Source organism: Molossus molossus, unplaced genomic scaffold (assembly GCF_014108415.1).
Source record: "Molossus molossus isolate mMolMol1 unplaced genomic scaffold, mMolMol1.p scaffold_m16_p_22, whole genome shotgun sequence".
NCBI lineage: Eukaryota > Metazoa > Chordata > Mammalia > Chiroptera > Molossidae > Molossus > Molossus molossus.
The window spans coordinates 27,076,328-27,091,130 of NW_023425358.1; the positions used below are offsets into that span (position 1 = coordinate 27,076,328).

General features: G+C 43.3%; 1 protein-coding gene across 4 annotated transcripts in view; it reads right to left on the bottom strand.

Annotated features, from left to right (window-relative positions):
- The window catches only part of RNF10 (ring finger protein 10), a 36,138-nt gene that overhangs the window by 2,058 nt on the left and 19,277 nt on the right, over positions 1-14,803 (bottom strand). For all 4 annotated transcript variants that reach the window (XM_036277225.1, XM_036277224.1, XM_036277226.1 and 1 more), the window contains exons 7-14: positions 10,619-10,779; positions 7,878-8,003; positions 7,351-7,630; positions 7,002-7,135; positions 4,438-4,555; positions 4,102-4,203; positions 3,453-3,608; positions 394-494 (exon numbers count right to left, since the gene is read on the bottom strand). In XM_036277225.1, coding sequence (XP_036133118.1) covers positions 394-494; positions 3,453-3,608; positions 4,102-4,203; positions 4,438-4,555; positions 7,002-7,135; positions 7,351-7,630; positions 7,878-8,003; positions 10,619-10,779 — 1,178 coding nt within the window. The remainder of the gene's footprint in view (positions 1-393; positions 495-3,452; positions 3,609-4,101; positions 4,204-4,437; positions 4,556-7,001; positions 7,136-7,350; positions 7,631-7,877; positions 8,004-10,618; positions 10,780-14,803) is intronic.

A 14,803-nucleotide genomic window follows, 5' to 3' on the forward strand; every position in this document is an offset into this window, starting at 1 on the left:
AAAATTACTTTTTTTTGTAATCCTCAACCAAGGACATTTTTCCATTTTTTGTTCAGATACAGTGGGAGGGAGAGAAAGAGAATCATCGACGTGAAAGGGACACATTGAGTGGCTGCCACCCGCACGACCAACCAGGGCGCCCTTGCAACCAAGTACGCGCCCTTAGCGGGAACTGAACCCAGGCCTCTCTGGACCACAGATGCTCTAACCGCTGAGCCAAACCGGCCAGGGCTAAAATCAATTTTTAAAAAAGAAAGAAAGCTTTCTGTGATTATTAGAAAGTGCAACATTAATTAGCCTATAAGCCTCCCATTCTCCAACGGATTTCCAGAAAGAACAAGCAGTAGAGTTTGTGTTAATACCCTTGGGCAGCTTCAAAAGCAAAGGACTTACCTGGGCAAAAGAAGGAAAGGGAGAATCTTCTTCCAGACTCCCAATGCAGAATGAAGGACTTCCCTGACTCATAGTGGGTGACACAGGAGTCTGCAGAAAGTCTAAAAGTGAACCAGAGATTATGAGTCAAGTTCCAAAGAGCTAGTTTCCTCTTAACAAGAGTAAACCCTGATGAACCCTGAATCAGATGTGGATAATTATAAATCTCACCTAAAAAAGTAAACCTTGACCCAAATTCAACTTCGCCATGTTCTCAAAAAGCCAAGAACATGGACTATTATTCATACCATGATCACTATATAGAGAAAAGTTTAGTGTTTACAATAACACTAAAAGCTATGGCAGAATCTGTTCCCACAGTAAGTAAGAAAAGCACTTTCCATATCAGCCAGCTCTCATGGCCTAGGTTTCGACTGTCATGAACTGGTTTTATATAGATGAAAAAGCTCCAAGCAATAGACAAAAATTTAATCTGGTCAACCTATATATTATTCCAGCAAGCAGATATCTATGACTTGGGAATATTCGGTTAAAATCCAAAACACATACATCAACAAAATCCAAAATGAAGATGCAAGCATCTTCCTGATTCTCTCTAGGGAACAGTCTTCTCAATTCTTTCTGACCTTATGTTGAACATTTCCCACAGATCTACCCGTTGTCCTGGTCACTATTGGGAGGAGGAAGCCTATTCACTCTCCCACTAGCAGGCCCTTCCATAGCCAGCTAGGGGTGTTTAGTACTTCTATTCTTAGGACCATCCAACTACTCTTGCTTAAATACAGTAAAGCTGCCCTGGCCGGTTTGGCTCCGCGGTTAGAAGATTGGCCTGTGGACTGGAGAGACCCGGGTTCAGTTCCCTCTAAGGGCATGTACTTTGGTTGCAGTTTGTCCCCAGCCCCGGTTGGGGTCATGTGGGTGGCAGCCAGTCGATGTGTCTCTCTCACATCAATGTTTCTCTCTCTCTCCCTCCCTCTCTCTTCCACTCTATCTGAAAATAAATGTGAAAATGTCCTCAGGTGAGGATTTAAAAAAAAAGATAAATACACTAAACCCCATACCTTCAGAAAAACTAACATGTGAAAACACAATCTTTATATCATAAATAATGTAGTTGATGTTCTGCCGTATTCCTTTGTATAGCAGCTCTCTTCTTAAACATGCTCTTCAGAGCATCATGGTCATGCAGCCCTCAAGATCCATGTTCTAGTCCCAGTACCTGCCACTAACTAAGGTCCTGCCTTAGCCTCAGGCCCCAAATCAGTGATAGGCACATGATCACAAGGGTAACCAAGAGTTTTAAATATTATGATCCTGGACATTTTATTTAAAATATATGACAGAGAGCCCGGCCGGTGTGGCTCAGTGGCTGAGCATCGACCCGTGCACCAAGAGGTTGCCGGTTCAATCCCCAGTCAGAACACATGCCCAGGTTGTAGGCCTGATCCCCAGTGGGGAACATGCAGGAGGTGGTCAATACATGTTCTCTCTCCCTCTCCCTTCCCTCTCTCTCTAAAAATCAATAACGGGAAAAAAAATAAAAAACATTTTTTTAAATAATAAAATACATGACAGAGAAATAAAATTTTAAGTATCACAGTATCCATCAGGTGAACACAGACCAGAAACGATCGCTCTCTGAAATTATAGCAACTCTTTCTTAAGTGTTTAATTTCATAACACAGTCTTACATTCTCTCTATATGAGACAAAAATATTGTTTAAAAAGGCTAGCCCTGGCCAGTTTAGCTCAGCGGTTAGAATGTCGGCCTGCACTCCAAAGAGACCCAGATTTGGTTTCCACTAACAGCACGTACCTCGATTGCAGTTTATTCCCAGCCCTGGTTGGGTCGTGAGGGTGGCAGCCACTAGATGTGTCCCTTTCACGTCAATGTTTCTCTCCCTTTCTCTCTCTTCCTCCTACTCTATCTGAACAAAAAACAGAAAAATGTTCTCGGGTGAGAATAAAAAAAAAAGGCTAAAGGCCTCTTTGAACAACCTCTCAATCCTGGTCTTACTCCCTAGAGTGGAAAACCATTATCAGTTTGAAACATAACCATCGCAGCATTTTTCTATTTTCTATATGCAGTGTATTTTCTATAAGCAGCATTTAGATATACAAACTTATAATAAAATGTTTTGGCCCTGGCCGGTTTGGCTCAGCGGTTGGAGCGTCAGCCTGCGGTACAGAGAGAATCGGGTTTGGTTCCCGCTAAGAGCACGTAACTTGGTTGCAGTTTGTCCCCGGCCCTGGTTGGTGGTGCGGGTGGCAGCCACTCGATGTGTCCCTTTCACATCGATGTCTCTCTCTCTCTCTCTCTCTCCCTCCCTCCCTCCCGCTCTATCTGAACAAAAAATGGAAAAATGTCCTCGGATGAGGATAAAAAAAAAAAAAGTTTTGTTTTGTGTGGTTTTTCTTTTAAACCCACAAATGGTATAATATTTTGTTTTGCTCTACAACTTCCTTTTATCTTAAGTCTACCCATTAATTCATGAAGAAAGCTATTTCCTTCTTCAATAGGTGTAAAGTACATCAAAGTATAAACGCCATAATTTAGCCATTCACCTATCAGTAGACTTTGTAGACCATTTCTTTTCTTCTTCACCTACTATGTATTATAAGCAATGCTACAACAAGGGGACATGTACACACGTGTTTAAGGATACAGGGGGATTGTCTCAAAGGCAGAAACTAGAAATAAAGCAACAGGGTAGCAGGGAAAAATCTATATTCATCTACCCTGCCATATGAGCTGCTTCGAGGTTTTTATTTATTTATTTATTTTGGTACGTGCCCCTAGTGGGAACCAAACCCGGGACTCTCTGGTCCGCAGGCCGACGCTCCAACTGCTGAGCCAAAAAGTAGCCAATAAGAAAGGTGAATCAAATGGCAAGAATTTGATGTAACTCAGAAATATACTAACTACTCAAAGTAAGGTTAGTCACCTAAAGACCCCACTATGCCGAATAGGTCAGTATTGTAAATTCACACACTAGGGTTTTGCTTTAAGGTCTGCGGCTAGTGGTCAACTTCATTCTTTACATCCCAATTTCATTTACCTGCTTGGGAACCTGGACTTCTGCTAAGAGGAGAAATGGAGACAGCCCCATGGACCTCAGTGCTGGTGGGACCCAAAGCAGAATCAGAGGAGCAAGTATAGGAATTGAAGGCAGGAAACTGCTGTAGATTCTCTAGGGGAATGTGGACTTCTGGGTCTGCAAAGGAAAAGATGAGATGGTACGCCCATTTATGGACTTCCTCAAATCTTTTTCAATAGTTAAGGACAGTCAATACGACTCCCCCAGGAGAGGAGGATGTAGACAGAAGCTTTAATACCCAAATTTATAACTGTCACCTTAGAGACTCAAAGGTGAGGTCAATGGTCCACCCATAGAGCACATGTGACAATTATCCCTATCACTCAGCAGATCTCCAATTCTCTCCCCAACCAGGTTTTTTCACCCACTATGCCAAGGATGAATTTACTCTTATTCCTTACTATGTGCTTTGCACTTTGACCCAAATTAACTCATTTAATTCTCAAGCCTATTAAGGAGGTACTATCATGATTCATACTTAAGAACTGAAAAGAACAAGTGGCAAAGCTGGGATATGAACTCAAGCAGTCTGGCCCCTGGGCTCGGGCACTGAGCCTCTGTACAATGACGCACAACTGTACGAGTCAAAGATGAGAGTTTCTGAACTTACACTTGCCCTGTTTCTTGTTCTCTTCCATCTCAATCCTGCGCTCTCGACGGCGCTCCTCCCGAGCCTTCTTCTGGCGCTGACGCTTCCTCTTCTCAATGTCATCTGTGAGTTGATCAGGTTATGAGGAGGCAGACTCAGGACAACCTAGTCATTCCCTCCTCCTGGCTAACTAGTAACTGAGGCAAGTGGCCTCAGTTGGACTGGATGAACAGATGGAGTGTATCAGGAGGTTCTGAAACTCATGACACCGTTCCTTAACTCCTTCCACACTGGATATCTAGTCACAAGAATCCCTGAACTCCTCTATAAAAAGAAGCAAAGTCAGGGCATTCTTACCTGAGAATATCTCTAGAGTTTCCTTAGAGACCACAGGAGGCTGCAGAGCCAATTCACAGATGCTGAACTCGCAGGTGAGAGGCAAGTGAGAGAGATATCTATGACGCTGTCGAACATCCTACAGTGGAAAAGGGACCAACACTCAACTAAGACCAGGGCTTACTGTGCAGCCAGAGAATCCCACCACAGACATCCAACAGTCTGCACACACTGACAGCACGAAAGCTCCAAGAATAGTGCTCAAGTTATCACCATTTTGAAAAGTCAAACAGAAAGTGTCAATTAAGCTACAGTAAGGTAGACTAAGCAACCAGAAGCAGTTTTTTGGTTTGTGCTCCAAATGAATGAACTGAGCCTGGCAATAAATAATCTAAAGCTGATCAGCTGTTTCTGATTTTCTGGGGTCCATAACTGAGGGGAGAGAATAAAAAAAAAGAGTTACTTATCAAAAATCTGGGAACCACTGACAATTAATGATAACTGGGTAGACACATAAAACAGATTTCCCTATTGCACGAAGCTTGACCTAAAACAGTAAGAAATCAAGCCCATAAATTCAGATTTAATTTTGTTTTCTTTTTCTGCAAAAGTTTTATGGAAAGTTTGTAGTATTCAAAAAAAAAGTGTAGGCTTGTAACAAACTTCAGATCAATACAAGAATAACTCTCAAAGGGCAAAAATTCACATTGTAAATGATCAGGCAATTAAGTCATAGGTATCTAACCCAAAATTTCATTTCAAGCTTGCATAAACTAGCTTTGAAAAAGTCCTCCAATTTGCCTGGCTGGTTTGCTTCAGTGGTTAGAGCGTCGGCCCTTGGACCAATGAGTCCTAAGTTCAATTCTGGTCAAGGGCGTGTGCATACCATGGTTGTAGTTCGGTCCCAGCCCTGGTCAGGGTCTTGCGGGAGGGCAACCAATCGATGCGTCTCTCTCACATCAATGTTTCTCTCTCTTTCTCTCTCTCCCCCCTCCCTCTCACTCTATCTGAAGATAAATAGAAAAATATCCTCAGGTGAGGATTTAAAAAAACAAAGAAAACATCCTCCAAGGACTTTTCATTTTCTTGGCCATTTCTCCCAAGCAATAAGGAGAGAGAAACAAAAACATCTTGAATGAAAGCAAAAGACAACTACATTCCCAAGACACAGTAAATAACCTGGTGAAACAGAGAACAGTGGTGCCTGACTTAACAAAATCCAGCATTTAACTTTTATTATTTATTTAGTTTTATTTATTGATTTAGAGAGAGAGGAAGGGAGAGGGAAAGAGAGAGAGAAACATCGATGAGAGAGAACTTTTATTGGCTGCCACTTGCATGATCCCCACTGGGGATTTGGCCCACAACGTGGGCATGTGCCCTGACCGGGAATTGAACCAGGGACCTCTGGGTGCACGAGTCAACGCTCAACTACTGAGCCACTACTGGGCCCAGCATTTTATTTTTAAAAGATAGCACCACTGTCCTGGCTGCATAGCTCAGTTAGTTAGAGCATCAACCTGACACGCCAAGGTTGCAGGTTTGATCCCTGGTCAGGGCACATACTAGAATCAACCAATGAAGGAATAAGTAAGTGGAACAACAAATATATGTCTCTCTCTGAAGAAGAAGAAGAAAAAAAAGCACGATTTAACTTTTTAAAAAATTCATGGGTACCATCACTAACAAAAACAAACTTATAGTCCAGCCGGTGTGGCTCAGTGGTTGAGCATCAACCCATGCACCAAGAGGTCACCAGTTCAATTCCCGGTCAGGACACATGCCCAGGTTGTGGGCCAAATCCCCAGTGGGGGCATGCAGGAGGCGGCCAGTAGATGTTCTCTTTCATCGATGTTTCTCTCTCCCTCTCACTTCCTCTCTCTAAAATCAATAAAGAAAAAAAATTTTTTTTATCCTCACCCGAGGACATTTTTCTGTTTTTTGTTCAGATAGAGTGGGAGGGAGAGAGAGAAAAAGAGAGAGAAAGAAACATCGACGTGAAAGGTACACATCAAGTGGCTGCCACCCGCACGACCCAACCAGGGCCAGGGACAAACTGCAACCGAGATACGTGCCCTTAGCGGGAACTGAACCCGGGTCTCTCTGGATTGCAAGCCGACGCTCTAACCGCTGAGCCAAACCGGCCAGGGCAAAAAAAATTTTTTTTTAAAAAAGAGTAACTTAAAATAAAAAATAAAATAACTAACTAACTAAATAAATAAAAGAGTAACTTGAAACTTTATATCTCTAACTTTAAAAAAAAATAAAATAAACTTATAAAGCCCTGGCCAGTGTGGCTGTGGCTCATCATCCCATGCACTGAAAGGTTGCCGGTTCAATTCCAGGTCAGAACACATGCCCAGGTTGTGGGCTTGATCCCCAGTAGGGGGCATGCAGGAGGCGGCTGATGGTTTCTGCTCTCATATCAATGTTTCTCTCTCCCTCTTATAAAAAAATCTTTGAAAAGAAAAAAACATAAAAACTAAAGGCCTTCAAGGTTTGTGAACTTGGGATGGCTAGGCCCACCTCAAAGACATTAGGTTAATGCTGCTCCCCGACCCTCCACCTCTAAAGGAAGGCCTTACCTCAGACATGGAATACCCAGCGATCTCCACCACCATTGCTGAGATCTTCTCAGGGCTCTGCTCCAGGCTGCCATACTCCCGCACCAGGCAGCGCACATTCACAGGATGCAGGAACATGTACTGCCCGTCCTCCGCTGAAGACAAGTGGTTCTATCACACAATAGTCTTGGCCAGTCCTCAAGACAGGGCCCTCTTTATAGGTAGGCCTGCCTCTCCCTCCCCAAGATGAAAGGCACAAAAGACCTAAACACCCAGGACCTAGTAGCAATATGTTCTTCTGCTTAGAGTCAGGTCATCTCTCTCAAACACCTCTATGGCAACCCAACCCTCCTCCCTCAGGGACCCTCACCTTGGTAAAAGTAGTAACAAGGAGAGCTGCTGGGGTGTGTGAAGCCTGAACTGGTGATGGGTTCCTGCTGGCTGGACTCAGTACAAGTGGTCCCCTGTACAAGATTGTCATCTACTAACTCCGAGTCATCACAAGCCTCTGGACAATCCCTCAGGTCCGGCTCCGGTTCAGATACTGCTTCCTCTTCTTCTACCAGAGGGAGACCAAGAGGACGAGAAGAGCCCAGAGAACAAACTTCTGTGGTTTCTTCATCAAAAGCAGACAGATACTCCAGCACTCCCTGTTGGGACAAATTCTAGGTCAACAAAAAGTACACGTGGCAAAGGTAGGCATAGCTCTCTGGATGTTTTTCTTAGTTAAACACATTCACTGATGTAACACCCCTGGGGAAAGAACTAATAAGCACTCAGGAAATACTCACATCTCCTCTTCTTCCAAGAAAGTTCAGATCTCACACAGCGCCTACCAGCTCAACAGCAGTATTTGAGGAATGGCAGCCATTTAGTCTAGAACAGGAACACACTAACCTTCCTGGGTTGAAAAATGGACTCCTTTGCCAAGGGAGCCATCAGCACCAGTTGTTCCAGAGCAGCCACGACACCAGTGACCTCCCCTCTGCTTTCAGCCAATCCTGACAGAGCCTCTTCCCGAGTCTAGACCACCAGAGAGAAGACAGGAGAAAGCTCAGTTCCCATAAACACACTTAAGCGTGAAGGGCAAGGGCTTTCAATGGCCTCTCTCAACAAGAACAAAAGTTAAAAGGCATCAAGAAATGCTCTAGCCAGGTAGCTCAGCTGGTTAGAGTGCAGTCCCCATATGCCAAGGTTGCAGGTAATCCTCGGTCAGGGCACATGCAAGCAACCAATGAAAGGATAAATAAGTGGAACAACAAATCGATAAACGTTTCTCTCTCTTTCTCTCCCTCCTCTTCTCTCTAAAAACTATTGTAAAAAAATTTATTTTTGGTTAATTCTCACCTGAGAATATTTATAATTTTTTTTCTTTACTGAGTTTAGAGAGGAAGGACGTGAGAGAGAGATAGAAACATCAATGAGAGAGAACATCAACTGGCCGCCTCCTGCATGCCCCCCACTTAGGATCAGGCCCAGAACCTGGGCATGTGCCCTGACCTGGAAGTGAACTGGCAACATCTAGGTGCGTGGGGCGATGCTCAACCACTGAACCACACCAACCAGGCTTTCCATTGATTTTTATTTTATTTATCATCACCCGAGGATATCTTTGCACAGAGCAAGAGGGAGAGAGCGAGAGGGAGAGAGTGAGGAAGAGAGAGAAAGACAAACATCGATGTGAGAGAGATACATTGACTGGTTGCCACCCACACAATCCCAACCAGGGTAGGGACAAACTGCAACCAAGGTATGTGCCCTTAGCGGGAACCGAACTCAGGTCTCTCTGGTCTGCAGGCTGACTCTCTAAGAGCTGAGTCAAACTGGCCAGGGCTCCATTGATTTTTAGATAGAATGAAAGAGAGAGGAGAAAGGAAGAGCAAGAGAGAGATACATCCAGTGGATGCCTCCTGCACGACCCTGTCTGGGATGGAACCTGCAAACCCAGGTATGTGCCTTTGACTGGAAATCAAACCTGCGACCCTTTGGTCCATGAGCTGTCACTCTAACAGCTGAGCCAGACCAGCCAAGGCAATAAAAGAGTTTTTTAAAAAGGGAATAAGAACAGCCCTGGCTGGTTTGGCTCAGCAATTACAATGTTGGCCCACAGACCAATGAGTCTCAGGTTCGCCCCCGGCCTCTCTCTCTCTCTCCCCTCTCCCTCTCTCTGATGATAAAAAGAAAAAATATCTTTGGGTGAGGATTTAAAAAAAAAAACAACGAAATAAAACCCAATGGGAAGAGTTTAAGCACTTAAAATCCTCAGTTTTAAGGGAAACTAGAAGCCAAAGCATCTGGTTCTCAAATAGGATGGTATTCTGCTTAGAGTCTCTGACAATGAAAACACAACCCAAAACTTCCTAAACAGAAGTCCAAGAGCACAGTACTAGTTTTCACAAACACTGCAGCGAGAAAGAGCCCAGCACAGGAAGCAGGCGGGGTTTGGCCAATCTCTACCTCAACGTGAACAGTTCTATTTCTACGTAGTTGTTCTACTACCTGAAATACATTTGAACAAATGCTCTGCACTGTAGAAAGAAAATAAAAATTAAAGACACAGGATCCTGCCCAAGGAGGACTTAGAAGTGAGGGAGATAGAGGAATTCAAATACCAGATTCACCTCTTATTAGTCAGGTATCTTCAAATACCTAACCCATAATTCCATTTCTTCATCTGTGAAAGGGGAGAGTTTTATCTATCACACCAGGATATAAAATTTAAGTGAGATAAATTATTTTTTATCCTCACCTGAGAATATGTCCATTCATTTTGTTGAAAGAGAGAGAGAGAGAAGCATCAATCAGTTGCCTCCCGTATGCACCCTGACCAAGAATCAAACCCACAATCTAGGTATGTGCCCTGACTGGGAATCGAACCCATAACCTTTGGTGCACGGGATGAGGATCCAACCAACTGAGCCACTGGGCCACGGCTAAATGAGATACATTTAACTACAGTACCTACTGAATCAATCTCAGGGTGAAGCCCAACAACCAGTGATTCTGATGCATGTCAAAGCTTAAGAATCCCTGTTGTAGAGGATACGAGACATAAAAGAAATTCTTTATTTGGGTAATTTTCTTACTGCTCCAAAAATCCTCAGCAGATATTGGTTGGGCCTGCTGGATAGGCCATAACACTTTCTCCACAATGTCCCTCTAATAAAACATCTCTAAAAATAAATCCATATCTGGCCTGTGTGGTTCAGTGGTTGCACGTTGACCAACGCACCAAGAGGTCGCCAGTTCGATTCCCGGTTAGCGCACATGCCCAGATTATGGGGCCAATCCCCAGTGGGGGCATGCAGGAGGCGGCCAATCAATGTTTCTCTCTCTGTCTCCCTTCCTCTCTCTTTAAAAATCAATAAAGAAAAGAATTTTAAATAAATAACAATAAAAATAAATCCAAGTGTTCTCCTAGAATACAGAAAGTATGCCTTACCTTGCTTAACTAAGAACATAGGTAACCTAAGAAACTCCAGTGTCTCAGCTCCAGAAAGTACTTAAAACTCACTAGGTCAGCCCTTCCCTTCCAGAGCAAATCAGCCTTTTTTAGTCACCCCCTGGTTATTATCTTAAACGTGGGGCTGAAGTAATTTAGGCCCACCATGCCATCCCATTTCCAGGGCACATCTCACCTTGAGTTCCTGGATGGCTGCCTCAATAAAGCAGGACTCGGGACTGTGCTTCTCCTCTGCCAGCTGCTGCTCCAGTGCTACTTTTTCTTCCTGAACTACGCGGTGCAGCACCTGCTCCTTAGAGGCCAGCAGTAACTTGGAGTACTGGCTGTGCTGTTCATCTACAAGAGAGCCAGCAAGATCACAAAAATGCAACACACAAAGCTCACAACAATGTGGCTAAACAGAAACTTTCACATACAGTTTTTCTAAGGTAAAGATGAAGTACTTTGGCATAATTTCCTAAAAACAATTTAAAAATGACCTTAATATAAGGTTTACAACTCTGACCTCACCATATAAGTCTATCCTAAGAAACCAAAGATGCAATGAAAACTTTAGTCAATTGATATTCATTGAGTATACACTGTCTAGAATATCAAAAAAACTGTAATCAGCCAGTCCAATAACAAAGAAACAGTTAATGACATGATGGTTTATTCATTAAAAAGAATTTTGCATACAGCACATGGAAAAAAAGCAGATGCCAAACTAGAGCAAAACTTTTGGGGGTACCTCTGGGTAAAAGGATCACAAATGCTTTATTGTCTTTGCTTCCTTTCCCCATATTTTCAGTACTTTTTAAAAAGTTTAAAACAGCCTGGCCAGTGGTTGAACGTTGACCCATGCACCAAGAGGTCACCAGTTCGATTCCCGGCCATGGCATATGCCCAGGTTGTGGGGCATACAGGAGACGGCTAATTGATGTTCTCTCATCGATGTTTCTGCCTCTCTCTCCCTTCTTCTCTCTCTAAAAAATCAATAAGGAAAAAAAGTGTAGAACAATGTTATCTTTTTTATTTTTTGTTTTATCCTCACCTGAAGACATTCTTTCATTTTTTTGTTCAGATAGAGTGGGAGGGAGACAGAGGAGGGGAGAGAGAGAGAGAAACATCGACGTGAAAGGGACACATCGAGTGGTTGCCACCCACACCACCCAACCAGGGCCGGGGACAAACCGCAACCAAGGTACATGCCCTTAGCAGGAACTGAACCTGGGTCTCTCTGTACCACAGGCCAATGCTCTAACTGCTGAGCCAAACCAGCCAGGGCACAATGTTATCTTTTGAGAAACCCTTGAAACACACTATTTTTTTCCCCTTTCCATCTTAGTAACCCGCCCAAAGCAAACATTTACAAATTTGTATATGTATCCTTCAATTTTTTTTTTTTTATCCTCACCCGAGGACATTTTTTTGCATTTATCTTCAGATAGAGCGGGAGGGAGAGGGGGGAGAGAGAGAGAAACATCGATGAGAGCTACATGGAGATATATCGACTGGTTGCCACCGACACGACCCCAACCAGGGCCAGGGACAAACTGCAACCAAGGTATGTGCCCTTAATGGGAACTGAACCCGGAACTCTCTGGTCCGCAGGCTGACACTCTACCCCCTGGGCCAGCCATGACTATCCTTCAAATCTTTTCTTTTGTTTTATCCTCACCCGAGGATATTTTTCCATTTTTTTGTACAGATAGAGTGGGAGGGAGAGAGAGGAAGGGAGAGAGAGTGAGAAACATCGACGTGAAGGGACACATCGAGTGGCTGCCACCCGCACGACCAACCAGGGCTGGGGACAAACTGCAACCGAAGTACGTGCCCTTAGCGGGAACCGAACCCGGGTCTCTCCGGACCGCAGGCCGACGCTCTAACCACTGAACCAAACTGGCCAGGGCTCTTTTCTTTTTTTTTATCCTCACCCAAGGACATTTTTCCATTTTTTTCTGATCAGATAGAGTGGGAGGAAGAGAGAGAGAGAAACATCGATGTGAAAGGGACACATCAAGTGGCTGCCACCAGCACGACCTAACCAGGGCCAGGGACAAACTGCAACCAAGGTACATGCCCTTAGTGGGAACCGAACCTGGATCTCTCAGGACTGTAGGCCAACGCTCTAACCGCTGAGCCAAACCGGCCAGGGCTATCCTTCAAATATTTTCTACATATTTATATACTCATGTTCAGCCCTAGCCCATGTCGCTTGGTTGGTTGAGTATTGTCCCATGCACCAAGAGGTCACAGGTTGATTCCCAGTCAGGGCACAAGCCCGGGTTTCGGGCTTGATTCCAAGTAGGGGGCATGCCAGAGGCAAGCTATCAATGTTTCTCCCTCTCACTTCCTCTAAAAAAAAGAATCAATATAAACATATTTAAATATACATAAAAAACACATACATACACACACATTCATGTTCATAAAGGTTTTTATAAAAATAATAAGCTTTTAAATTAATAAACTATAAATTTTTCTCTATAGTTTATTTTTCATTGTCTTAAAGTATTTCAAAATATTCTTCCCCAAATTATTAACATAGAGATCTATACCATTTTTACTTTCTGTATAGAGTTCCACAGTATTATATACTCTAACATGTAACTTCCTTGTGGGACATTTAGGTTATTGCCAATTTCATGGTGAAAAAGAATTCTTATACATGCTCCTTGAAAAAAAAAGTTTGATATTAAAGTATAAATGCTGGATTTGCCTAGCCAGTATGGCTCAGTGGATGAGCGTCAATCCATGCACCAAGAGGTCACTGGTTTGATTCCTGGTCAGTGCACATGCCCAGGCTGTGGGCCAAATCCCCAGTGAGGGGCATGCAGGAGGCCGCCAGTCTATGTTCTCTCTCATCGATGTTTCTCTCTCTCTCTCTCTCTCTCAAATCCCTAAAAAATTTAAAAAATTAAATGCTGGATTTAAGGTTGTGCATATTTTAAATACTACTGAATCCCCATCCTCAAAGTCTATTATTAATTTATACTCCTACTGAGAACAAAAGTACCCATTTCCCCACTCCTGCCAATATAATTATTTTTCCCAATGTCTTTTTTTTTAATCAACAGGGATTTTGATTTGCATAACTCTTAGCAAAGTTAAATCTCTATATATGTAGAAGTTATTCAAATCCCCTTTTCTGGGAAAGGTTTGGTCATATGCTTATCCCATTCTTCTACTAGGTTGTTAATCTACTTCACAGAACTCCTGTCTGGTCTGGACGTTAATCTTCAGCTTTTAATGTGTAGTTTCCTCTAGTTGATTTATCACCTGTTGAGTTTGAGGTTATCTTTTTAGATTACAAATTTATCAATCTTCTTTTTTATTAACTTTATTCAGGTAACACTGGTTAATAACATATAAATTTCAGGTACACATTATAATTTGACATCTGTATACTCTATTTAGTGTGCTCACTACCTGAAATCTAGTTTCCTGTCACCATATGTGTGACCCCTTTACCCATTTCACCATCCCCCCATAACTAAATATTTTTTCTTTTTTTTTTATCCTCACCCAAAGACATTTTTGCATTTATCCTCAGATACAGCAGGAGGGAGAGAGGGAGGAAGAGAAAGAGAGAAACATCGAAGTGAGAGAGACACATCGAGTGGTTGCCACCCACACAACCCCAACCAGGGCTGGGGACAAACTGCAACTGAGGTACGTGCCCTTAGCGCAGTGGTTCTCAACCTGTGGGTCGCGACCCCTTTGGGGAGGTCGAACGACCCTCTCACAGGGGTCACCTAAGACCATCAGAAAATACATATTTCCGATGGCGCTTCATAACAGTAGCAAAATTACAGTTATGAAGTAGCAACGAAAATAATTTTATGGCTGGGGGTCACCACACCATGAAGAACTGTATTAAAGGGTCGCGGCATTAGGAAGGCTGAGAACCACTGCCTTAGTGGGAACCGAACTCGGGACTCTCTGGTCCAGGGGCTAACACTCTAACCACTGAGCCAAACCAGCCAGGGCCCTAAATCTTTTCTTTTACAGCATTTACAGTTTCAGCCTATTTCAAAAGTCCATCTATACCTGAGGATTTATAAAGATTTTGTTCTATAATACTATCAACCATAAAAATATTTTTAAAAGACCTATTGTCCTCACCCCGACCGGTCTGGCTCAGCGGTTAGAGTATCGGCCCGCGGATCAATGAGTCACAGGTTTCATTCTGGTCAAAGGCATGTACCTTAGTTGTGATTTGTCCCCGGCCCTGATTGAGGTCTTATAGGAGGCAGCCACTCCATGTGTCCCTTTCATATCAATATTTCTCTTTCTGTCTCTCTTCCTCTCTCTCCCTCCCACTCTATCTGAACAAAAATGGAAAAATGTCCTCAGGTGAGGATAAAAAAACAAAAAC